Source organism: Pseudophryne corroboree, chromosome 9 (genome assembly GCF_028390025.1).
Source record: "Pseudophryne corroboree isolate aPseCor3 chromosome 9, aPseCor3.hap2, whole genome shotgun sequence".
In the NCBI taxonomy this organism is placed as follows: Eukaryota; Metazoa; Chordata; class Amphibia; order Anura; family Myobatrachidae; genus Pseudophryne; species Pseudophryne corroboree.
Window position 1 is genome coordinate 464232477 of NC_086452.1, and position 25728 is coordinate 464258204.

The 25728-nt window shown below is 50.9% G+C and overlaps 1 protein-coding gene across 1 annotated transcript in view; it reads left to right on the forward strand.

The window, feature by feature from the left end:
* The first annotated feature begins 2666 nt into the window (after positions 1-2666).
* The window catches only part of CRBN (cereblon), a 30123-nt gene continuing 7061 nt past the window's right edge, over positions 2667-25728 (forward strand). The window contains exons 1-10 of the mRNA XM_063941300.1: positions 2667-2794; positions 4517-4620; positions 6926-7128; positions 7217-7366; positions 13726-13891; positions 14840-14902; positions 15434-15518; positions 16589-16704; positions 16785-16849; positions 17759-17890. Coding sequence (XP_063797370.1) covers positions 2725-2794; positions 4517-4620; positions 6926-7128; positions 7217-7366; positions 13726-13891; positions 14840-14902; positions 15434-15518; positions 16589-16704; positions 16785-16849; positions 17759-17890 — 1154 coding nt within the window. The 5' untranslated portion in view covers positions 2667-2724. The remainder of the gene's footprint in view (positions 2795-4516; positions 4621-6925; positions 7129-7216; positions 7367-13725; positions 13892-14839; positions 14903-15433; positions 15519-16588; positions 16705-16784; positions 16850-17758; positions 17891-25728) is intronic.

Here is a 25728-nt window from a genome sequence, read left to right on the forward strand (position 1 = left end):
TATCCCCGCCGCCTGTCACACCCATCACAGAGATACCCCCGCCGCCTGTCACACCCATTACAGAGATACCCCCGCCGCCTGTCACACCAATCAGAGATACCCCCGCCACCTGTCACACCCATCACAGAGATACCCCGGCCGCCTGTCACACCCATCACAGAGATACCCCCGCCGCCTGTCACACCTATCACAGAGATACCCCCGCCGCCTGACACACCCATCACAGAGATACCCCCGCCACCAGTCACACCCATGATACCCCCGCCGCCTGTCACACCCATCACAGAGATACCCCGGCCGCCTGTCACACCCATCACAGAGATACCCCCGCCGCCTGTCACACCAATCACAGAGATACCCCCCGCCACCTGTCACACCCATCACAGAGATACCCCCGCCGTCTGTCACACCCATCACAGAGATACCCCCGCCACCTGTCACACCAATCACAGATACACCCGCCGCCTGTCACACCCATCACAGAGATACCCCCGCCGCCTGTCACACCCATCACAGAGATACCCCCGCCGCCTGTCACACCAATCACAGAGATACCCCCGCCGCCTGTCACACCAATCACAGATACATCCGCCGCCTGTCACACCCATCACAGAGATACCCCCGCCGCCTGTCACACCCATCACAGAGATACCCCCGCCGCCTGTCACACCAATCACAGAGATACCCCCCGCCACCTGTCACACCCATCACAGAGATACCCCCGCCGTCTGTCACACCCATCACAGAGATACCCCCGCCGCCTGTCACACCAATCACAGATACACCCGCCGCCTGTCACACCCATCACAGAGATACCCCCGCCGCCTGTCACACCAATCACAGAGATACCCCCGCCGCCTGTCACACCCATCACAGAGATACCCCCGCCGCCTGTCACACCCATCACAGAGATACCCCCGCCGCCTGTCACACCCATCACAGAGATACCCCCGCCACCTGTCACACCCATCACAGAGATAACCCCGCCACCTGTCACACCCATCACAGAGATACCCCCGCCACCTGTCACACCAATCACAGAGATACCCCCGCCGCCTGTCTCACCCATCACAGAGACACCCCCGCCGTCAGTCACACCCATCACAGAGATACCCCCGCCACCAGTCACACCCATCACAGAGATACCCCCGCCGCCAGTCACACCCATCACAGAGATACCCCCGCCAACAGTCACACACATCACAGAGATACCCCCGCCGTCAGTCACACCCATCACAGAGATACCCCCGCCACCAGTCACACCCATCACAGAGATACCCCCGCCGCCAGTCACACCTATCATAGATACCCCCGCCTCCAGTCACACCCATCACAGAGATACCCCCGCCGCCTGTCACACCCATCACAGAGATACCCCCGCCACCAGTCACACCCATCACAGAGATACCCCCGCCGCCGGTCACACCTATCACAGAGATACCCCCGCCACCAGTCACACCCATCACAGAGATACCCCCGCCGCCAGTCACACCCATCACAGAGATACCCACGCCACCAGTCACACCCATCACAGAGATACCCCCGCCACCAGTCACACCCATCACAGAGATACCCCCGCCGTCAGTCACACCCATCACAGAGATACCCCGCCCCTGTCACACCCATCACAGAGATACCTCCGCCGCCTGTCACACCCATCACAGAGATACCCCCGCCGCCTGTCACACCCATCACAGAGATACCCCCGCCGCCTGTCACACCCATCACAGAGATACCCCACTGAAATACATATCTATGGCTAAGCACATGTATCATATTATAGTGAATACATACCTTCCAATATGACCAATTCTAGAAGAGACACAATGTTCTGTTCCTGGGCATGCCTCTAAATGTAGGATTGCCCTCACTTGTGCGGAAACACCTGTCTCATCCATTAGCTAGCTCAGCACAGGTGTCATATAGTAAGAGGGAGGCCCAGGAGCAGAGCACTTGTCCCCCTGGGAACGGGCCATGTTGGGAGGGATGGTCACTTTTACGTCAGTTCTTCTGCTTTGTATTTGTTTTGTATTTTCCCTGTACCGCGCGGAGCAAACTGATGCCTTACATACAGATGGAGCCCTGCTTATCTATCCCTGTAATAGGATTAATTGAGCCATGGCAGTCTGACTTAATCCCCTGCTGTAATGATTTAATCCCCTGCTGTATTGTTCTCTCTGTATTGTATTGCATCTGAGAACAATATATTAAAGGTTTATGCTAATAAGCCTTGGTGCACCTAGGTGCAGCAGAGAAGGCTAGAGAGCAAGGCTCATCTGTATAACGATAATATCACACGCTGACAGGAAATGCTGGGATTTATAGTACCACCAGTGGCCCAGCTCCGCCTGTCACATGCACGCCCGGTCAGGCTGTGTGTCTCACATGCTGGGACTTGTAGTACCACCACTGCTTCGGCTCCGCCTCTCACACGCACACCCCAGCAGTCTCTGTGTCTCATACGCTGGCAAGGAATGCTGGGACTTATAGTACCACCACTGGCCCGGCTCTGCCTGTCACACACCCCAGCACTAATTATTAGCCGGCTCTAAGGCTGCCCGCAGTTACCATGGAACCCGGACTCCCCGCACCTCCGCCCGGCTCCGCCCAGGGGCGTGTCCCAGGGTGACGCCGCTGACAGGACACGGAATGACAGGGGGCGTGGTCGGGATGGTCACGTGGGTGCCGCCGCCTGCTCCCGGCGTGCACTGCGGGTAAACAGGAATGGCGGAGGAGGAAGGAGAGGACGATCCTGGTATCAATAACATGGGGAACCATCTGCAGCTTATCCCGGGTAATGACCTCACTGCTGGAGGCGTGTCCTGCCCTCATGCCCCTCACAGCGCACTCCTGCTAGAGCACAGGTGTCAGGTGACAGCCCCCTTTCCCCACAGGGCATTCCTGCTAGAGAACAGGTGTGTCCCCATCCCATAATACCCCCCCACACAGGACACTCCAGCTAGAGCACTGGTGTCAGTCAGGTGACAGCCCCCATCCCATAATGCCCCCCCCCCTTTCCCCACAGGGCATTCCTGCTAGAGCACAGGTGTGCCCCCATCACATAATACCCCCCAACACAGGACACTCTTGCTAGAGCACAGGTGTCAGTCAGGTGAGAGCCCCCATCCCATAATACCCCCCCTTTCCCCACAGGGCACTCCTTCTAGAGCACAGGTGTGCCCCCGTCCCATAATACCCCCCCACCAAGGACACTCCTGCTAGAGCACAGGTGTCAGTCAGGTGAGAGCCCCCATCCCATAATACCCCCTCTTTCCCCACAGGGCACTCCTTCTAGAGCACAGGTGTGCCCCCATCCCATAATATCACCCCCCCCCACACACACACGGCACTCCTGCTAGAGCACAGGTGTCAGTAAGGTGACAGCCCCATCCCATAACCCCCCCCCCCCCCCTTTCCCCACACGGCATTCCTGCCAGAGCACAGGCGTGTCCCCATCCCATAATACCTCCCCCCCCCCCTCCCCCACCACACACACACACACACACACACACACACACACACACATACACACGGCACTCCTGCTAGGGCACAGGTGTCAGCTCCCATCCCATAATACCCTCCCCCCTCCCCCACACACACAAAAATGCAAAACACCTGACCGATCATAAAATATACTCCCTAATGTATCACTTTTACATTATTATAATAATAGACTAGAAATGTCATCTATTAGAGCCACAGAAGCGCCTCAGGGGTGTTTGGAAGGGATCCGCCTCCTGCGTACCAGACGTTGTGGTCATGATGTTATGCCCCTTTCCTAAATCACCACACATGTGGGACAATCAGGGGTGCTGGGCTGTACTGCACACATTCCCACTCCCCTGTACAGCAAGGATCCCCATATACGGCACCGCAGCTGGAGTGCAGGTTGCAGTCATGTGATGATATCCCCACCTTTATATTGTGTCCCTTCCAATAGTACCCCAGGGCTGTAGCTGATATAACTCTGCATACTGTATAATGAAAATTCCCTGTGACTTTAAAAACGTTGATGCAGAAACATCTCTTTGCTGATGGAAGGTTTGGGGTCTCCCCATGTTGTCCAGTTACCGCTTCCGTTATGTTCTCCCATCACTGTGTTTCGTGAGGTCTGGGGAATCCTGGCAGTGATCAGCTCTGAGCCTGTGCGAGAAGCCAGCTGATTGGATGACCAGTGACAACTAACCAATCAGCTGCCTTAAGCGTCCAAAGTTGGGGGAGATCGATCAAACTTTGCAAAGAGGAGAAGTTATTTATCAAGCACAATCTATTGGTTGCTTTGGACAACTACCCCACTTTGCCTCTGTAGAAAGTTTGGCAAGTCTCCCCATTAGTTCTCACTTTCACAATAGCCTCGTCTCTGATGCCCGGATAATGTAGTGTGCGGGGGCACTGGAAGTGAGGATGGCTCCCCTCCCTCAGTATTGTGACTAGGACTTGGCTGGAAATGAGGACGCTATATACCTGTATGAGAGGAATAATGACAGCCTGTGTAACGCATGTCTTTTCCTGACAGAGAGCGAGGAGGATGATGATATGGAGATGGAAGACCCTGATGGAGGAGAAACCGAATCACCAAATATCATCAATTTTGACACCAGTTTGCCGACATCTCATGCAGTGCGTAAGAGAGAGGATGAACCTTAAAGCATCGTTATAACTCTGATCTTAAGGAATAACTCCACCCAGTGACTAAAACAAAGTTATAGCATTCGATGCTTACTTATCTTCAGCGCTCCATCGGGGTCCCATGTCGTGGCTGCTCAGTTTTGTTTAAACAGGGGGCGAGCGGAATGGGAAGCCTGGAGGGCAGCGTATGCCCCATATGGGACCCTGAGACATGGATCGGGAAAGTTAGCTAAACTGTTTTTATTTCATTCATTAAACTCCTCCCATAAGGACACTCTTAGCTGTAGGGGGAGTTTTCCTCTCTAAAGGCCTGTACACACTGGCCGATATATCGGCCGTTCTCTTGAACAGCCGATAAATCGCGGGACCGTCGGCCAGTGTGTACGGCCGATACGTTTGTGAACTCCGTCGTTCACAGACGTATCGCGTTGGTCCCGCAGCACAGTCGACGGCCAATATATCTTGCGATATATTGGCGCGTCGCTGTGTGTGAACACATGCTGCGGCGGCCGGTGGTGATTGACAGCTGAACTGGACGGGGCGTGTGTACACGCCCGCCCAGTTCATGACGTCAGTCCCCGACGGATCGGCCAGTGTGTATGCTCAACACACTGCCCGATCCGTCCATAGATATATCTGCCGATCAATTGATCGGCAGATGTATCTATTAGTGTGTACCCACCTTTAAACTCCTGTATATCGCTTTATGCCTGTAAAGTGCTAGTTATACGTACTGGATTAAAGCTGCCGGGCTTCCTGTCTGTGCTGAGAACAACACTAACTAAGGGCCTAATTCAGATCTGATCGTAGCAGATGGGCAAAACCATGCTGCAGTGCAGGTGGGGCAGATGTAACATGTGCAGAGAGAGTTAGATTTGGGTGAGGTGTGTTCAAACTGAAATCTAGGTTGCATTGTAAAAATAAAGCAGCCAGTATTTACCCTGCACAGAAACAAAATAACCCACCCAAATCTAACTCTCTCTGCACATGTTACATCTGCCCCCCCTGCAGTGCACATGGGGGGGGGGGTACTTCAGACCTGATCGCTCGACAGCGTTTTCATACAGCGGGCAATCAGGTCTAAACTGCGCATGCGTATGCACCGCAATGCGCAGGTTTGTCACACGGGTACAAAGCGGATCGCTGCTCAGCGATGGGTTTGTGTGAAGAATCCTTTCGCACGGGCGAACGCAAGGAGGTTGACAGGAAGAAGGCGTTAGTGGGTGGCAACTGACCGCTTTCTGGGAGTGGTTGAAAAAACGCAGGCGTGTCCAAGCGTTTGCAGGGCGGGTGTCTGACGTCAGTTCCGGTCCCGGACAGGCTGAAGCGATCGCAGCGGCTGAGTAAGTCCTGGGCTGCGCAGAGACTGCACAAGATGTGTTTGTACCGCTCGGCTACACATGCGATCGCACACTTGCAAAGCGAAAATACACTCCCCTATCCGATTGCAACAGTGCAAAAAAAGCGATCAGGTCTGAATTCGGCCCTCTAAACGGCTCCTGTGCCATAGAAGCTGCTGGCTGGGTACTGTGTATACTGAGCCGGACTAGTGACTTCAGGCTGACTTGCCCAGTGTGGTTTATTATTACCCTTTATTTATAAAACTCCAACCAATTATGTGATGCTGTACTTAGAGGGGATCACGGTGATATAATTGATAACATAGTGACCTGAAACAGAAGGCCAGTAAGCTCTCTTAGTGCGCGGGTAACATCTGATACATAGCGTTGTCCGATCGCTATTATAGCTGGGGAAAGTTCCTGCGGCTACCGTGAGACAGCAGCGTTACCAGCAACCGATCGTAGGCAGCCAGTGGTGACTGGCATTTCTGTGTAACTACCGGAGTTTTATACAGTTGGCATCATCATCTTTTTGCTAGCAATGTCTGGCAGGAAGGTAGTTATTAAGGTACATAGGTCCTGATTCATGTTTGTAAGTAAAGCAAAAAAAGCAAACAGCTGGGCAAAACCATGCTGCCCTGCAGGTGGGGCAGATGTAACATGTGCAGAGAGAGTTAGATTTGGGTGGGGTGTGTTCAAACTGAAATCTAAATTGCAGTGTAAAAATAAAGCAGCCAGTATTTACCCTGCACAGAAACGATATAACCCACCCAAATCTAACTCTCTCTGCACATGTTACACCTGCCCCACCTGCACTGCACATGGTTTTCCCCATTAGAGAAAGATTTTGCTTTTGCGATCAGGTGTGAATTAGGCCCTGTATAAGTAAATGTGCATAGTAACACCCGCTGCACTGGGTCACGTGCCTTGTGTGACATGATGCCATGTGTTTGCAGTACTTGGGGGTCGATATGGAGGAGTTCCACGGTCGGACCCTGCATGACGATGACAGCTGCCAGATGATCCCTGTGTTACCGCACGTGCAGATGATGCTTATACCTGGCCAGACGCTGCCGCTACACCTGTCCCGACCACAGGAAGTCAGCATGGTGCGTGGCCTCATCCAGAGGGACAGAACATTTGCTGTGCTGGCCTACAGGTGGGTGAGGAGGTCAGAGGTGACAGTCAGAGTCCCGGCTCAGGTGAGAGGTCTATAACCCCAATACACCTTTATATACGTTGTGCAGCGATTCTGTTCGGAGAGAAGCTCGCTTCGGGACAACGGCTGAAATCTACGCTTACCGAGAGGAGCAGGAATATGGGATTGAGACGGTAAAAGTGAAAGCTGTCGGGAGGCAGAGATTCCAAGTGCTGGAGACAAGAACTCAGACAGATGGGTGAGAGGGGGAACCGGTGGCGGAGTAATTACCAGTGACTGCTCATGTACTGCTTTCCTTCCCAGCACTGGCTCCTGTTTGCTATATGTATCAGACTGTATGAGACACCCCTTATATCTAGGCGTGTATCCATTTACTGACTGTAAGCAGCATTTAGGATGAGCGACGACTCCTCACTCCTATTAACAGAAGGCTCTTAGGGGGCTATTCAGTTTATTGTGAAAAAACTGCATTAATTCGACACCCCCCTATTCAGTTGCGTGCCTTTTCAACAGTATTTTCTCTGACGTCCTAGTGGATGCTGGGAACTCCGTAAGGACCATGGGGGATAGACGGGCTCTGCAGGAGACTGGGCACTCTATAAGAAAGATTTGGTACTATCTGGTGTGCACTGGCTCCTCCCTCTATGCCCCTCCTCCAGACCTCAGTTAGATTTCTGTGCCCGGCCCGAGCTGGTTGCACACTAGGGGCTCTCCTGAGCTTCTAGAAAGAAAGTTTAAATTAGGTTTTTTATTTTACAGTGAGACCTGCTGGCAACAGGCTCACTGCATCGAGGGACTAAGGGGAGAAGAAGCGAACCTACCTGCTTGCAGCTAGCTTGGGCTTCTTAGGCTACTGGACACCATTAGCTCCAGAGGGATCGACCGCAGGATCCGTCCTTGGTGTTCGTTCCCGGAGCCGCGCCCCTTACAGAGCCAGAAGCATGAAGATGGTCCGGAAAATCGGCGGCAGAAGCCTTCAGTCTTCACCAAGGTAGCGCACAGCACTGCAGCTGTGCGCCATTGCTCCTCATACACACTTCACACTCCGGTCACTGATGGTGCAGGGCGCTGGGGGGGGGCGCCCTGAGCAGCAATAAAAACACCTTGGCTGGCAAAATAGGGAGCCATCTCCCTCAGCACACCGGCGCCATTTTCTCTTCACAGTGTAGCTGGAAGACAGCTCCCCAGGCTCTCCCCTGTAGTTTTCAGGCTCAAAGGGTTAAAAAGAGAGGGGGGGGCACTAAATTTAGGCGCAATATTGTTTATACAAGCAGCTATTGGGGAAAATTCACTCAGTGATAGTGTTTATCCCTACATTATATAGCGCTCCGGTGTGTGCTGGCATACTCTCTCTCTGTCTCCCCAAAGGGCTTTGTGGGGTCCTGTCCTCAGTCAGAGCATTCCCTGTGTGTGTGCGGTGTGTCGGTACGGCTGTGTCGACATGTTTGATGAGGAGGCTTATGTGGAGGCGGAGCAGATGCCGATAAATGAGATGTCGCCCCCTGTGGGCCGACACCAGAGTGGATGGATAGGTGGAAGGTATTAACCGACAGTGTCAACTCCTTACATAAAAGGCTGGATGACGTAACAGCTATGGGACAGCCGGCTTCTCAGCCCGTGCCTGCCCAGGCGTCTCAAAGGCCAGCAGGGGCTTAAAAACAGCTCCCTCAGATGGCAGACACAGATGTCGACACAGAGTCTGACTCCAGTGTCGACGAGGTTGAGACATATACACAATCCACTAGAAACATCCGTTACATGATCCCGGCAATAAAAAATGTGTTACACATTTCTGACATTAACCCAAGTACCACTAAAAACAAAAAAGGGTTTTATGTGTGGGGAGAAAAAGCAGGCAGTGTTTTGTTCCCCCATCAAATGAGTGAATGAAGTGTGAAAAAGCGTGGGTTCCCCCGATAAGAAACTGGTAATTTCTAAAAAGTTACTGATGGCGTACCCTTTCCCGCCAGAGGATAAGTTACGCTGGGAGATATCCCCAAGGGTGGATAAGGCGCTCACACGTTTGTCAAAAAAGGTGGCACTGCCGTCTTAGGATACGGCCACTTTGAAGGTACCTGCTGATAAATAGCAGGAGGCTATCCTGAAGTCTGTATTTACACACTCAGGTACTAGACTGAGACCTGCAGATAGTGCTGCTGCAGCGTGGTCTGTAACCCTTTCAAACAGGGATACTATTTTGCGAACATAAGACGTCGTCTTATATATGAGGGATGCACAGAGGGATATTTTGCCGGCTGGCATCCAGTATTATTGCAATGTCCATTCTGTCAGGAGGGTATTAGAGACCCGACACTGGACAGGTGATGCTGACTTTAAAAGGCACATAGAGCCTTATAAGCGTGAGGAATTGTTTGGGGATGGTCTCTGGGACCTCGTATCCACAGCAACAGCTGGGATGAAAATTTTTTACCTCAGGTTTCCTCACAGCCTAAGAAAAGCACTGTATTATCAGGTACAGTCCTTTCGGCTTCAGTAAAGCAAGCGGGTCAAAGGCGCTTCCTTTCTGCACAGAGACGAGGGAAGAGGGAAAAAGCTGCACCAGTCAGCCAGTTCCCAGAATCAAAATGCTTCCCCCGCTTCCTCTGAGTCCACCGCATGATGCGGGGGCTCCACAGGCGTAGCCAGGTACGGTGGGGGGCCGCCTCAAAAATTTCAGCGATCAGTGGGCTCGCTCACAGGTGGATCCCTGGATCCTTCAAGTAGTATCTCAGGGGTACAAGCTGGAATTCGAGGCGTCTCCCCCCCGCCGTTTCCTCAAATCTGCCTTGCCGACAACTCCCTCAGGCAGGGAGGCTGTGCTAGAGGCAATTCACAAGCTGTATTCCCAGCAGGTGATAGTCAAGGTGCCCCTACTTCAACAAGGACGGGGTTACTATTCCACACTGGTTGTGGTACCGAAACCGGACGGTTCGGTGAGACCCATTTTAAATTTGAAATCCTTGAACACATACATTAAAAAATTCAAGTTCAAGATGGAATCGCTCAGGGCGGTTATTGCAAGCCTGGAGGAGGGGGATTACATGGTATCCCTGCCCTGGACATCAAGGATGCTTACTTGCATGTCCCCATTTACCATCCTCACCAGGAGTACCTCAGATTTGTGGTACAGGATTGCCATTACCAATTCCAAACACTGCCGTTTGGACTGTCCACGGCACCGAGGGTCTTTACCAAGATAATGGCAGAAATGATGATACTCCTTCAAAAAAAGGGAGTTTTAATTATCCCGTACTTGGACGATCTCCTTATAAAGGCGAGGTCCAAGGAGCAGTTGTTGGTCGGAGTAGCACTATCTCGGGAAGTGCTACAACAGCACAGATGGATTCTATACATTCCAAAGTCACAGCTGGTTCCTACCACACGCCTACTGTTCCTGGGGATGGTTCTGGACACAGAACAGAAGAAGGTGTTTCTCCCGGAGGAGAAGGCCAAGGAGCTGTCATCTCTAGTCAGAGACCTCCTGAAACCAAAACAGGTATCGGTGCATCACTGCACACGAGTCCTGGGAAAAATGGTAGCTTCTTACGAAGCAAAATTCCATTCGGCAGGTTCCATGCAAGAACCTTTCAGTGGGACCTCTTGGACAAGTGGTCGGGATCGCATCTTCAGATGCATCGGCTGATACCCTGGTCCTTGGAGACAGGGTTATCTCTACTGTGGTGGCTGCAGAGTGCTCATCTTCAAGAGGGCCGCAGATTCGGCATACAGGACTGGGTCCTGGTAACCACGGATGCCAGCCTTCGAGGCTGGGGGGCAGTCACACAGGGAAGAAATTTCCAAGGACTTTGGTCAAGTCAGGAGTCGTCCCTACACATAAATATTCTGGAACTGAGGGCCATTTACAATGCCCTAAGTCTGGCAAGGCCTCTGCTTAAAAACCAGCCGGTACTGATCCAATCAGACAACATCACGGCAGTCGCCCATGTAAACAGACAGGGCGGCACAAGAAGCAGGATGGCGATGGCAGAAGCCACAAGGATTCTCCGATGGGCGGAAAATCACGTCTTAGCACTGTCAGCAGTGTTCATTCCGGAGTGGACAACTGGGAAGCAGACTTCCTCAGCAGACACGACCGACACCCGGGAGAGTGGGGACTTCATCCAGAAGTCTTCCAACTGTTGGTAAACCGTTGGGAAAGGCCACAGGTGGACATGATGGCGTCCCGCCTAAACAAAAAACTAGATATTGCGCCAGGTCAAGGGACCCTCAGGCAATAGCTGTGGACGCTCTAGTGACACCGTGGGTGTACCAGTCGGTTTATGTATTCCCTCCTCTGCCTCTCATACCAAGGGTACTGAGAATAATAAGAAAACGAGGAGGAAGAACGATACTCGTGGTTCCGGATGGGCCAAGAAGAGCTTGGTACCCAGAACTTACAGAAATAATATCAGAGGACCCATGGCCTCTACCGCTCAGACAGGATCTGCTACAGCAGGGGCCCTGTCTGTTCCAAGACTTACCGCGGCTGCGTTGGACGGCATGGCGGTTGAATTCCGGATCCTAAAGCAAAAGGGCATTCCGGAGGAAGTCATTCCTACGCTGATAAAAGCCAGGAAAGAAGTAACCGCAAACCATTATCACCGTATTTGGCGAAAATATGTTGCGTGGTGTGAGGCCAGGAAGGCCCCAACAGAGGAATTTCAGCTGGGTCGTTTTCTGCACTTCCTACAGTCGGGAGTGACTATGGGCCTAAAATTGGGTTCCATTAAGGTCCAGATTTCGGCTCTGTCGATTTTCTTCCAGAAAGAACTGGCTTCACTGCCTGAAGTTCAGACTTTTGTAAAGGGAGTGCTACATATTCAGCCCCCTTTTGTGCCTCCTGTGGCACCGTGGGATCTCAACGTGGTGTTGAGTTTCCTGAAATCACATTGGTTTGAGCCACTTAAAACTGTGGATCTGAAATATCTCACGTGGAAAGTGGTCATGTTATTGGCCTTGGCTTCGGCCAGGCGTGTGTCAGAATTGGCGGCTTTGTCATGTAAAAGTCCTTATCTGATTTTCCATATGGATAGGGCAGAATTGAGGACTCGTCCCCAGTTTCTCCCTAAGGTGGTATCAGCTTTTCACTTGAACCAACCTATTGTAGTGCCTGCGGCTACAAGGGACTTGGAAGATTCCAAGTTACTGGACGTAGTCAGGGCCTTAAAAAATTATATTTCCAGGACGGCTGGAGTCAGGAAAACTGACTCGCTTCTTATACTGTAGGCACCCAACAAAATAGGTGCTCCTGCTTCTAAGCAGACTATTGCTCGCTGAATTTGTAGCACAATTCAGCTGGAGCATTCTGCGGCTGGATTGCCGCATCCTAAATCAGTGAAAGCCCATTCCACGAGGAAGGTGGGCTCATCTTGGGCAGCTGCCCGAGGGGTCTCGGCTTTACAACTTTGCCGAGCTGCTACTTGGTCAGGGGCAAACACGTTTGCTAAATTCTACAAATTTGATACCCTGGCTGAGGAGGACCTTGAGTTCTCTCATTCGGTGCTGCAGAGTCATCCGCACTCTCCCACCCGTTTGGGAGCTTTGGTATAATCCCCATGGTCCTTACGGAGTTCCCAGCATCCACTAGGACGTCAGAGAAAATAAGATTTTACTCACCGGTAAATCTATTTCTCGTAGTCCGTAGTGGATGCTGGGCGCCCATCCCAAGTGCGGATTGTCTGCAATACTTGTATATAGTTATTGCCTAACTAAAGGGTTATTGTTGAGCCATCTGTTGAGAGGCTCTGTTATATTTCATACTGTTAACTTGGTATAGTATCACGAGTTATACGGTGTGGCTGGTATGAGTCTTACCCGGGATTCAAAATCCTTCCTTATTGTGTCAGCTCTTCCGGGCACAGTATCCTAACTGAGGTCTGGAGGAGGGGCATAGAGGGAGGAGCCAGTGCACACCAGATAGTACCAAATCTTTCTTATAGAGTGCCCAGTCTCCTGCGGAGCCCGTCTATCCCCCATGGTCCTTACGGAGTTCCCAGCATCCACTACGGACTACGAGAAATAGATTTACCGGTGAGTAAAATCTTATTTTTGGTCCATTTTCGGCCATGCTGATTCAACTTTTTTTTGGGTCAAATTGGCATGGGCGAACAAGGACCAAAAACTGTCAAACGCATGCAAATTCGACCAAACAGGTGGATTGGCGCAGAATTTGCCGATCCACGTGTTTTTCAACAGTGTTGGATTTTTCAACAAGTCGAAAAAGCGGCACTGGAATTGAATAGGGTGAATCCAAATTCGCCCCAAAAATGTCAAAAAGTGCAGTTTTTCAGACTTGTCGGAAATTCTGACACTAATTGAATACCCCCCTTAGATTATTGCAGTGGACTCCTGACACACCTCACTATAAGATTTCTTTAGGGAACACTTACAACATATAAGGTTACATTTAGCTATCCCAGCTGTAGTTCATGTACGAGGACTCTCCCATGGTAGACGCGTATACCTCCTATAGTGACGAGCTCCCTAGTATTCCCACTTTGCAGATCTCATGTTACAAGGAAATGTAAGTAGTATAACCAGAGTGAAGTAACTATATTTGCTGCTCAGCTGCTGGATGTGCCATTTTATACTTCACAGGATACAACTGGCTCGGGTACAGATCCTACCAGAGAGGGTCCTGCCGTGTCCTCTGACCTTTGTTCAGCTGGATTCTCATAGAGGACATCATGTTTTCCTACCGCGTAACTCAGTCAGTGGCCGGAGCCCGCAGAGTCCCTGCCAGTGGCTGTACAAATATCACAGGGTAAGGGAAGAATGTGTACGATATATCGATGTATTGGGAGATAGCTCGTCATTGATAGAGGGAAATTTTCCTGGTCTTAAAGAGGTGACTGAAGTTTGCTGGAGAGCTCAAGATTTCAATGTCTGCAGCCTGAAGTCACTGGTCAGGAGGTTTTACCATGCTGGGGTCCAGTGTCGTGTACAGGGAGTTCAAAGAGTCCCTCCGCAGTGACTATGCGCTAAGCAAGCCTCCCTGCAGGGAATGTGTGCTAAGTAATATGACAACAGAATTGTATTAGAACTTTATTTACATGAAATAAAAGAGAATTTGTTACGTACTTATCTACATTAAAGTATTCAAGGTATTGTCCCTCTCTGGCCTCCCACGGCTTCAGAGGAGATCTGCGGCCAGAGACAGCGCTCACTGCGGAGGGACTTTTTGAACTCCCTGTATTTAGTATCTGATTGGATGACATGTGTAACTTCAACTGCTGCTGCTTCACTACACACCTTCTTTTGCAAAGGTTCAAAGGTTTTGGTGTATGATTTCTCCAGGCTTCAAGAATGTTACAAAATCTGGGGATGTTTTTATATATGTGCAAAGGAGGTCCAGATTAGATTCCTTGACAAATTAACATTTGGTCCTGAACCCACCGTGCCATGCTACATTAAACTGCCTGTCGCATAATAAGACCCTGGAATGCCGTCTACTTTCTCCGTGCTTGTATAAGCTACTAAATGGGGGGCACTGGGGGATCTATATACTGTACCGCACCATATATGTGTATGTATATATATATGTGTATGTATGTATGATAAATGACATCTCCACAAGGAGGCAGTGTGGTTTGTTACTGGCCCTTTCTGGTTGAGTGTTGTACAAATGTGATTGGCCGCTTGTAGCAAGTGAGTCATCTTATTTCACCGCTACCAATGTTATAATCTTGTTTGATATTTAATCTTCCCACAGAGAAAGTTCTATGGTGCCAATCTGACGTCCTGGCCCTCTTGGCTCTACGCTCTGTACGATGCTGTGAGTAACTCTGGAGTGATTGCTATGCGAATTGGCACTAGCTGTGTACGTGGAAGCACTTTGCTGGTGCTCGGTAGACCTGAGTGTGAGCTCAGCGAGTGGATTTGGCAACAAGTGGAACGCGCATGTCATGGCAATAATAGAACATACTCTCACTGTAACAAGCGTATCTTGTGCCCTGAGAGCTCGGGGAAGATTTGTTACATCAGTAGGGTGAGCCCCGGCCATATGACCCCTGCGGAGGGAGTAGGGAGGGTTACTGGGAAAATCTGGTGCTTATGAAGTTTTTTAATCAAACTGGATGTGATCTATAGCAGGGTTAGGTAACCTGTGGTGCTCCCGCTGCTTTGGAACTACATCTCCCAGCATGCCCTATGCTGTCCGGCAATGTAAAAATTGGTGGCAAGGCATGCTGGGATGTGTAGTGCCACATGTTGCCTTCCGCTAAGGTATGTGAAACTGCAGCACTGCGAGTGGGTGGAAGTTGTCAGTGGGGTTACACCAGTATTGCGTCTCTCTCTCTCTAACTAGGATTCGCTCATGGAGAGAGTGAAGCTCCAGTTACATGAGTGGGACGAGAATCTCCGGGATGACTCTCTGCCGGCCAATCCTATAGGTGAGAGCAGCCGCATCATCTCCCCATATATACTGGAACATCGCTATCTCCCTCTTGAGGATATATATATATATATATATATATATATATATATATATATATATATATATATATAAAAAATTTTTTTTTTACAATCTCCATGTAACGCCCCGTTTATCCTTCTGCCCCATTTAAATAGCATCTATCCTCTATGCCAGGGATGGGGAACCTTCAGACCTCCAGCTGTTGTTGAACTACACATACCAGCATGCCTGGCTACAGTTTTGCTATTTGGCCATGCTAAAACTGTTGCAGGGCATGCTGGGATGTGTAGTTCAGCAACAGCTGGAGGTCTGAAGGTTCCCCATCCCTGCTCTATGCACAGTGCAGGCTGAGCTAATATTGCTGATTATGCAGCCTCTTTAATTCAGCAGGACCCAGCTGCATCACTGAGTGCCTCGCGCCTCAGTGCTTACATAGGGGGTCATTCCGAGTTGTTCGCTCGCAGGCTGCTTTTAGCAGCTTTGCACACGCTAAGCCGCCGCCTACTGGGAGTGAATCTTAGCTTATCAAAATTGCGAACGAAAGATTAGCAGAATTGCGAATAGACACTTCTTAGCAGTTTCTGAGTAGGTCGAGACTTACTCGGCATCTGCGATCAGTTTAGTGCTTGTCGTTCCTGGTTTGATGTCACAAACACACCCAGCGTTCGCCCAGACACTCCTCCGTTTCTCCGGCCACTCCCGCGTTTTTCCCAGAAACGGTAGCGTTTTTTCGCACACACCCATAAAACGGCCTGTTTCCGCCCAGAAACACCCACTTCCTGTCAATCACATAACGATCACCAGAACGAAGAAAAAACCTCGTAATGCCGTGAGTAAAATTCCTAACTGCATAGCAAATTTACTTGGCGCAGTCGCACTGCGGACATTGCGCATGCGCGACTAATCGCTCCGTTGCGAGAAAAAAATAAAGAGCGAACAACTCGGAATGACCCCCATAGTGCATTGAGAGGTCGCAGTGACAGAATAGCAGGTGACTCCTTGTCTTTATGTCTCACGTTCTACCCCTCATTATCTTTCTGTGGACAGATTTCTCGTACAGAGTGGCTGCGTGTCTGCCCATCGATGACGCACTGCGCATCCAGCTCCTACAGATTGGAAACGCCATCCAGCGGCTGCGCTGTGAGTTGGACATCATGAGCAAAGTAAGTCCCCTCTGATAGTACGTCCCCAGCTGGTGTCCCTTCTGGGGAGCTGCCACGTGTGACGCTCTCTCTTCTTGTAGTGCACGTCTCTCTGCTGCAAGCACTGCCACGACACCGAGATCACTACCAAGAATGACATTTTCAGGTGGGTAGGGGGTTTCAGGTTGGCACAAATGCTTATTTGCTTCATGGGGGGTCATTCCGACCCGTTCGCATGCAGCGGTTCTTTGCTGCGGTGCGAACGGGACGGGGCTGCGCGGCGCCTGCAATGTGCACGCGTGTCGTTGCCTGGCGACGCCGCCAGCGCAGAAAGTGATCACAGCGGCGATCACATGAAGACTGACAGACGGGAGGCGTACCAGGGCGTCAACAAAACGTGGTGAGGCGAACGCAGGCGGATCCAGGCGTTTGGAGGGCGGATGTCTGACGTCAATCCTAGGACCTTCATTGCTGGATCCGTCGCACAGGTTAAGTCTGACCCTGGTCTTGTTTTGCAGGAAACTTTTTTAGCATAGCAGGGCTGCACAAGCGATCGCAGCCCTGCTATGCAGAAATACACTCCCCCATAGGCGGCGTCAGGTTGCAGCATAGGCAGCAAAAAGTTGCTACGCGCGATCAGCTCGAATGAGGGCCCATCTGTGCCACAGCGGGTAGTAAGGATGGCTGGAAGGAACAATTTAGGTCAAAGCATAGTGAATAAAACGTGAATATTCTATGAATTTCTGCTCCCTCTATTTAGTGCTTACTAACCGGACAGTGAGATTTACTTTTTACAGAATAGATTTAATGGCTTAATGAATTAAAAATGCATTGAAGGAAAAACAACTTTTAGTAAGGGGGCGGGAGAGGTAGCGATACTGGGGTGGGGACATTTGGAATGGTCGGAGGTTACAGCTCAATGTATTCTACAATGGAAAAAATGTATGGAAGCTGGGACAGAGGTAACCGTAACCAGTTACATATGTAATAGAAGAGTGGGAGAATCTGATTGGCTGATACGCACAATAGTTCTACACTTCTTATGTATTGTTTCTATCTCTCGTCATCTCTGCAGTCTCTCTTTATGTGGGCCAATGGCTGCCTATGTGAACCCTCACGGCTACGTACACGAGACCCTGACAGTCTACAAAGCCTTAAACCTGAGCCTGGTAGGACGCGCGTCTACTGAGAACAGCTGGTTTCCAGGGTGAGTATGGAGGAAGGCATGTGAGTGATGTAAGTGTATACTCGCCCTATATATAGTTACTGGGTGTAGAGAGAATATGATATCGCTATATATGGTGATAGCTGTGCTGGCTGCATACATTTACAGTATGTATAGGAGGCTTGATCGTGTATATCCCCTACTAACCCTTGCAGGTTACATAGAGCAGAAGACTTTTTTCACTTTGTAAATAAAGTAATAACACCGGGTCATGTAAGGCACACTGCAGGGTTACAGGTTAGTCTGATAGTTATGCTGCAGCTTAAACGTTACCCGAGAGATGGATTTATAATTTGTAGATGGCAAGATGCGATGGCAGCACCTAAAGGCCTGTACACACCGGGCGGTTTTTAGCTTAAAGTAGGTCACTTCCAGTGTGTATGGGCTAGCGGTGATCGCTGGTGCATGCTCCCGCATCATCGCTAGGCGCCGCCGTCCGAAAGGCTATTTATACAGCTGAATGAAGCACTTTCCACAGTCTCCTACTGTGGAAAGTGCTTCACCCCCCCCCCCCCCCCCCCCTCGTTAACATCATTAGCACAGGGAAAATAGCTCGGTGTGTATGCACTGAGCTATTTTCCTGCCAGCGATGTACACGATCATTGCTGGGCAAAAACGCCGCCCAGTGTGTATGCACCTTTAGTCTGATTCACTGGTAGGCGCAGGTTTTATACAGATGCCGCTGAACTGGTTTGTTATGTACTCAGTGCATCAGTTTAAACCCGTCCCTGACACAGTCACACTTCTCCCTGCATGTGTCTGAAATTACAACCTGCGACTGACCTAATCGGGACGCATACGCAGTAGCACAAAAACGCTCCACTTCGCCCAACATTCTCAGTGCGTCCACCCTCTAAATCAGGCATCTAATTCAATTTTCAGATCATTACAAACATTTGTCTCATTAACCTTTTTCTTACCCTGAATAATACAAGGACGGTAACCCCTGTAAGGCCAGTTACACTAGAATCTATTACCGTATGCGGTACTAACAGTATAAAACCTGCATGGTTCTACTTGCAGTAAATCAGTTTCTCTACATCCCACACCCTTGGCTTCCTAACCAAGCGGCACAGGCTTAAAACTAGCAGCGACACAAGAGTACTATAGTCGGGGTTAGCTGCAAAAACATTAAGGGGCCTATTTACTAAAGGAAATTTATGGTATACCTGCCTATGCTACGACTGGGTCCTTTTCGATACACAGCGTCTCAGACGAAAGCGGGGACTCAGTTCATGGTGGGAAACTGGTCATGAACCGGGGTAAAGGGACGACCAAGGGATCGTCCGACTCCCCGGTGCTGACATCAACCATAGGGATCGCGGCCTCATGCTACCCCTGTAGCCTATGATCCCTAAGGCCTAGCGCTGGTGAAACCCGGGGTGGCAGCCGCGTCAGCGACTTTTTTTGTAGTCTCCTCCCAATACAGTGCGGCTATGTCCGCATTCCCTCTCTAAGCGGAACTGATGCCTTACCCTCTCCCCGTGCTCCGGGCACAGCCTGGTTACGTCTGCTGGACCTGCTAGTAACATCCGACACAGACGCCCGCCGAAACAGCACTGTACTTGTGGGTAAGCGGTGTCGCGACCCGGCAGAGTGTTGTTGGAGCGACTCTTTCTAAAGGTACGTATAAGACGCTGTTTAGAAAGATCACTGAGAAAAATAGTAAGACTATAAAAATAAGAAAGCTTAGGGCTGCTAAATAGCAGCAGCCCTCTGACCTTGGTCCGGCTCCTGCCGCACCAAACCAAAAACTGATTTGCCTGAGGCGGCGATATATGGACGGGACCGTTGAATGCTGGGAGGCTAAAAGCTTTGATCGATTGGTGCAAATCCGCTGTTGCGTCATCATATCCCAATGTTATCCTGTGGACCCTGCTGGAAAAACACCTGTTTCTCTGACGTCCTAGTGGATGCTGGGGACTCCGTAAGGACCATGGGGAATAGCGGCTCCGCAGGAGACTGGGCACAAAAGTAAAGCTTTAGGACTACCTGGTGTGCACTGGCTCCTCCCCCTATGACCCTCCTCCAAGCCTCAGTTAGATTTTTGTGCCCGAACGAGAAGGGTGCACACTAGGTGGCTCTCCTGAGCTGCTTAGTGAAAAGTTTAGTTTAGGTTTTTTATTTTCAGTGAGACCTGCTGGCAACAGGCTCACTGCATCGAGGGACTAAGGGGAGAAGAAGCGAACTCACCTGCGTGCAGAGTGGATTGGGCTTCTTAGGCTACTGGACACCATTAGCTCCAGAGGGATCGAACACAGGCCCAGCCATGGAGTCCGGTCCCAGAGCCGCGCCGCCGGCCCCCTTACAGAGCCAGAAGCAAGAAGAGGTCCGGAAAATCGGCGGCAGAAGACATCCTGTCTTCACCAAGGTAGCGCACAGCACTGCAGCTGTGCGCCATTGCTCCTCAGCACACTTCACACTTCGGTCACTGAGGGTGCAGGGCGCTAGGGGGGGGGCGCCCTGAGCAGCAATTAAAACACCTTGGCTGGCGAAAATACATCACATATAGCCCCCAGGGCTATATGGATGAATTTTAACCCCTGCCAGAATCCATAAAAAAGCAGGAGAAAAGTCTGCGAAAAAGGGGCGGAGCCTATCTCCTCAGCACACTGGCGCCATTTTCCCTCACAGCTCCGTTGGAGGGAAGCTCCCTGGCTCTCCCCTGCAGTCACTACACTACAGAAAGGGTTAAAAAAGAGAGGGGGGCACAATATTAGGCGCAGTATTAACAATACAGCAGCTATAAGGGGAAAAACACTTATATAAGGTTATCCCTGTATATATATAGCGCTCTGGTGTGTGCTGGCAAACTCTCCCTCTGTCTCCCCAAAGGGCTAGTGGGGTCCTGTCCTCTATCAGAGCATTCCCTGTGTGTGTGCTGTGTGTCTGTACGTTTGTGTCGACATGTATGAGGAGGAAAATGATGTGGAGGCGGAGCAAATTGCCTGTAATAGGGATGTCACCCCCTAGGGGGTCGACACCTGAGTGGGTGAACTGTTGGAAGGAATTAACAGTGTCAGCTCTTTACAAAAGATAGTGGTTGACATGAGACAGCCGGCTACTCAGCTTGTGCCTGTCCAGACGTCTCATAGGCCGTCAGGGGCTCTAAAGCGCCCGTTACCTCAGATGGCAGATACAGACGCCGACACGGATACTGACTCCAGTGTCGACGGTGAAGAGACAAATGTGACTTCCAGTAGGGCCACACGTTACATGATTGAGGCAATGAAAAATGTTTTACACATTTCTGATAATACGAGTACCACCAAAAGGGGTATTATGTTCGGTGAGGAAAAACTACCTGTAGTTTTCCTGAATCTGAGAAATTAAATGAGGTGTGTGATGAAGCGTGGGTTTCCCCCGATAAAAACTGATAATTTCTAAACAGTTATTGGCATTATATCCTTTCCCGCCAGAGGTTAGGGTGCGTTGGGAAACACCCCCTAGGGTGGATAAAGCGCTCACACGCTTGTAAAAACAAGGGCTCTACCCTCTCCTGAGATGGCCGCCCTTAAGGATCCTGCTGATAGAAAGCAGGAGGGTATCCTAAAATGTATTTACACACATACTGGTGTTATACTGCGACCAGCAATCGCCTCAGCCTGGATGTGCAGTGCTGGGTTGGCGTGGTCGGATTCCCTGACTGAAAATATTGATACCCTAGATAGGGACAGTATATTATTGCCTATAGAGCATTTAAAAGATGCATTTCTATATATGCGTGATGCACAGCGGAATATTTGCCGACTGGCATCAAGAGTAAGTGCGTTGTCCATTTCTGCCAGAAGAGGGTTATGGACACGACAGTGGGCAGGTGATGCGGATTCCAAATGGCATATGGAAGTATTGCCTTATAAAGGGGAGGAGTTATTTGGGGTCGGTCTTTCAGACCTGGTGGCCACGGCAACAGCTGGGAAATCCACGTTTTTACCCCAGGTCGCCTCTCAACATAAGAAGACGCCGTATTATCAGGCGCAGTCCTTTCGTTCCCATAAGGGCAAGCGGGCAAAAGGTTCCTTATTTCTGCCCCGTGACAGAGGGAGAGGAAAAAGGCTGCAGAAATCAGCCAGTTCCCAGGAACAGAAGCCCTCTCCCGCCTCTGCCAAGCCCTCAGCATGACGCTGGGGCTTTACAAGCGGACTCGGGCAGGGTGGGGGCCCGTCTCAAGAATTTCAGCGCGCAGTGGGCTCACTCGCAAGTAGACCCCTGGATCCTTCAGGGGGTATCTCAGGGGTACAAATTGGAATTTGAGACGTCTCCCCCTCGCCGTTTCCTAAAGTCGGCTTTACCGACGTCTCCCTCCGACAGGGAGGCAGTTTTGGAAGCCATTCACAAGCTGTATTCCCAGCAGGTGATAATCAAGGTACCCCTCCTGCAACAGGGAAAGGGGTATTATTCCACACTGTTGTGGTACCGAAGCCGGACGGCTCGGTGAGACCGATTTTAAATCTAAAATCTTTGAACACTTACATACAGAAGTTCAAATTCAAGATGGAGTCACTCAGAGCAGTGATTGCGAACCTGGAAGAAGGGGACTACATGGTGTCTCTGGACATAAAGGATGCTTACCTTCATGTCCCAATTTACCCTTCTCACCAAGGGTACCTCAGGTTTGTGGTACAGAACTGTCACTATCAGTTTCAGACGCTGCCGTTTGGATGGTCCACGGCACCCCGGGTCTTTACCAAAGTAATGGCCGAAATGATGATACTCCTTCGAAGGAAGGGAGTTTTAGTTATCCCTTACTTGGACGATCTCCTGATAAGGGTAAGATCCAGAGAACAGTTGGAGGTCGGTGTAGCACTATCTCAGGTAGTGTTGCGGCAGCACGGATGGATTCTCAATATTCCAAAATCACAGCTGGTTCCGACGACTCGTCTTCTGTTCCTAGGGATGATCCTGGACACAGTCCAGAAAAAGGTGTTTCTCCCGGAGGAGAAAGCCAGGGAGTTATCCGAGCTAGTCAGGAACCTCCTAAAACCGAGCCAAGTCTCAGTGCATCAATGCACAAGGGTTCTGGGAAAAATGGTGGCTTCCTGCGAAGCAATCCCATTCGGCGGATTCCACGCAAGAACTTTCCAGTGGGACCTGCTGGACAAATGGTCCGGGTCGCATCTTCAGATGCATCAGCGGATAACCCTGTCACCAAGGACAAGGGTGTCCCTCCTGTGGTTGCAGAGTGCTCATCTTCTAGAGGGCCGCAGATTCGGCATTCAGGACTGGGTCCTGGTGACCACGGATGCCAGCCTGCGAGGCTGGGGAGCAGTCACACAGGGAAGGAATTTCCAGGGCTTATGGTCAAGCCTGGAGACATCACTTCACATAAATATCCTGAAGCTAAGGGCCATTTACAATGCTCTAAGCTTAGCAAGACCTCTGCTTCAAGGAAGACCGGTGTTGATCCAGTCGGACAACATCACGGCAGTCACCCACGTAAACAGACAGGGTGGCACAAGAAGCAGGAGGGCAATGGCAGAAGCTGCAAGGATTCTTCGCTGGGCGGAAAATCATGTGATAGCACTGTCAGCAGTATTCATTCCGGGAGTGGACAACTGGGAAGCAGACTTCCTCAGCAGACACGATCTTCACCCGGGAGAGTGGGGACTTCATCCAGAAGTCTTCCACATGCTGGTAACCCGTTGGGAAAGACCAATGGTGGACATGATGGCGTCTCGCCTCAACAAAAAACTGGACAGGTATTGCGCCAGGTCAAGAGATCCGCAGGCAATAGCTGTGGACGCGCTGGTAACGCCTTGGGTGTACCAGTCGGTGTATGTGTTTCCTCCTCTGCCTCTCATACCAAAAGTATTGAGAATTATACGGCAAAGAGGCGTAAGAACGATACTAGTGGTTCCGGATTGGCCAAGAAGGACTTGGTACCCGGAACTTCAAGAGATGATCACGGAAGATCCGTGGCCTTTACCTCTAAGGAGGGAAAGTTACCTCCGGTGCTGGCGCTACAGGTGTACAGTTACCTCCGGTGCTGGCGCTACAGGTGTACAGTTACCTCCGGTGCTGGCGCTACAGGTGTACAGTTACCTCCGGTGCTGGCGCTACAGGTGTACAGTTACCTCCGGTGCTGGCGCTACAGGTGTACGGTTACCTCCAGTGCTGGTGCTACAGGTGTACGGTTACCTCCGGTGCTGGCGCTACAGGTTTACGGTTACCTCCGGTGATGGCGCTACAGGTGTACGGTTACCTCCGGTGCTACAGGTGTACGGTTATCTCCGGTGCTGGCGCTACAGGTGTACGGTTATCTCCGGTGCTGGCGCTACAGGTGTACGGTTACCTCCGCTGCCGGCGCTACAGGTGTACGGTTACCTCCGGTGATGGCGCTACAGGTGTACAGTTACCTCCGGTGCTGGCGCTACAGGTGTACAGTTACCTCCGGTGCTGGTGCTACAGGTGTACAGTTACCTCCGGTGCTGGTGCTACAGGTGTACGGTTACCTCCAGTGCTGGCGCTACAGGTGTACGGTTACCTCCGGTGCCGGCGCTACAGGTGTACGGTTACCTCCGGTGATGGCGCTACAGGTGTACGGTTACCTCCGGTGCTACAGGTGTACGGTTATCTCCGGTGCTGGCGCTACAGGTGTACAGTTACCTCCGGTGCTGGTGCTACAGGTGTACAGTTACATCCGGTGCTGGTGCTACAGGTGTACGGTTACCTCCAGTGCTACAGGTGTACAGTTACCTCCGGTGCTGGTGCTACAGGTGTACGGTTACCTCCAGTGCTGGTGCTACAGGTGTACGGTTATCTCCGGTGCTGGTGCTACAGGTGTACAGTTACCTCCGGTGCTGGCGCTACAGGTGTACAGTTACCTCCAGTGCTACAGGTGTACAGTTACCTCTGGTGCTACAGGTGTACGGTTACCTCCAGTGCTGGTGCTACAGGTGTACGGTTACCTCCAGTGCTGGTGCTACAGGTGTACAGTTACCTCCGGTGCTGGCGCTACAGGTGTACAGTTACCTCCGGTGCTGGCGCTACAGGTGTACAGTTACCTCCGGTGCTGGCGCTACAGGTGTACAGTTACCTCCGGTGCTGGCGCTACAGGTGTACAGTTACCTCCGGTGCTGGTGCTACAGGTGTACAGTTACCTCCGGTGCTGGCGCTACAGGTGTACAGTTACCTCCGGTGCTGGCGCTACAGGTAACTGTACACCTGAAAGCATCAGCACCGGAGGTAACCGTACACCTGTAGCACCAGCACCGGAGGTAACCGTACACCTGTAGCACCAGCACTGGAGGTAACCGTACACCCGAGAAGGGCGAGCTGAGCAATCGTTGCTTCAACCTCCGACCTCTGTAGAACCATTTCTTTTATTAATGTAAACTTTTCAGTTTTTCCTTCTACAACTCAGCTCGGATTACCCAATTTATGGCGCAAAGTAATCATGAGTGAGGGGACACTGTCTTTATTACAGGCGGAGCTCCTGTAAGTATTAGCTTATCCGCCGCAGTGACACGGGATCCAGTGAAAATTATGCCGTCTTGCCCCACCTACCATTGGTACAAATCTATATGCATGGCTTTTTCCTCGGGAAGAAAAACCTTTTTCTGAACCGTGTCCAGAATCATCCCTAGGAACAGCAGACGAGTTGTCGGCATTAATTGGGATTTTGGAATATTCAGAATCCATCCGTGCTGCTTTAGCACCTCTTGAGATAGTGCTAATCCCATCTCTAGCTGTTCTCTGGACCTTGCCCTTATTAGGAGATCGTCCAAGTATGGGATAATTAATACGCCTTTTCTTCGAAGAAGAATCATCATCTCGGCCATTACCTTTGTAAAGACCCGAGGTGCCGTGGACAAACCAAA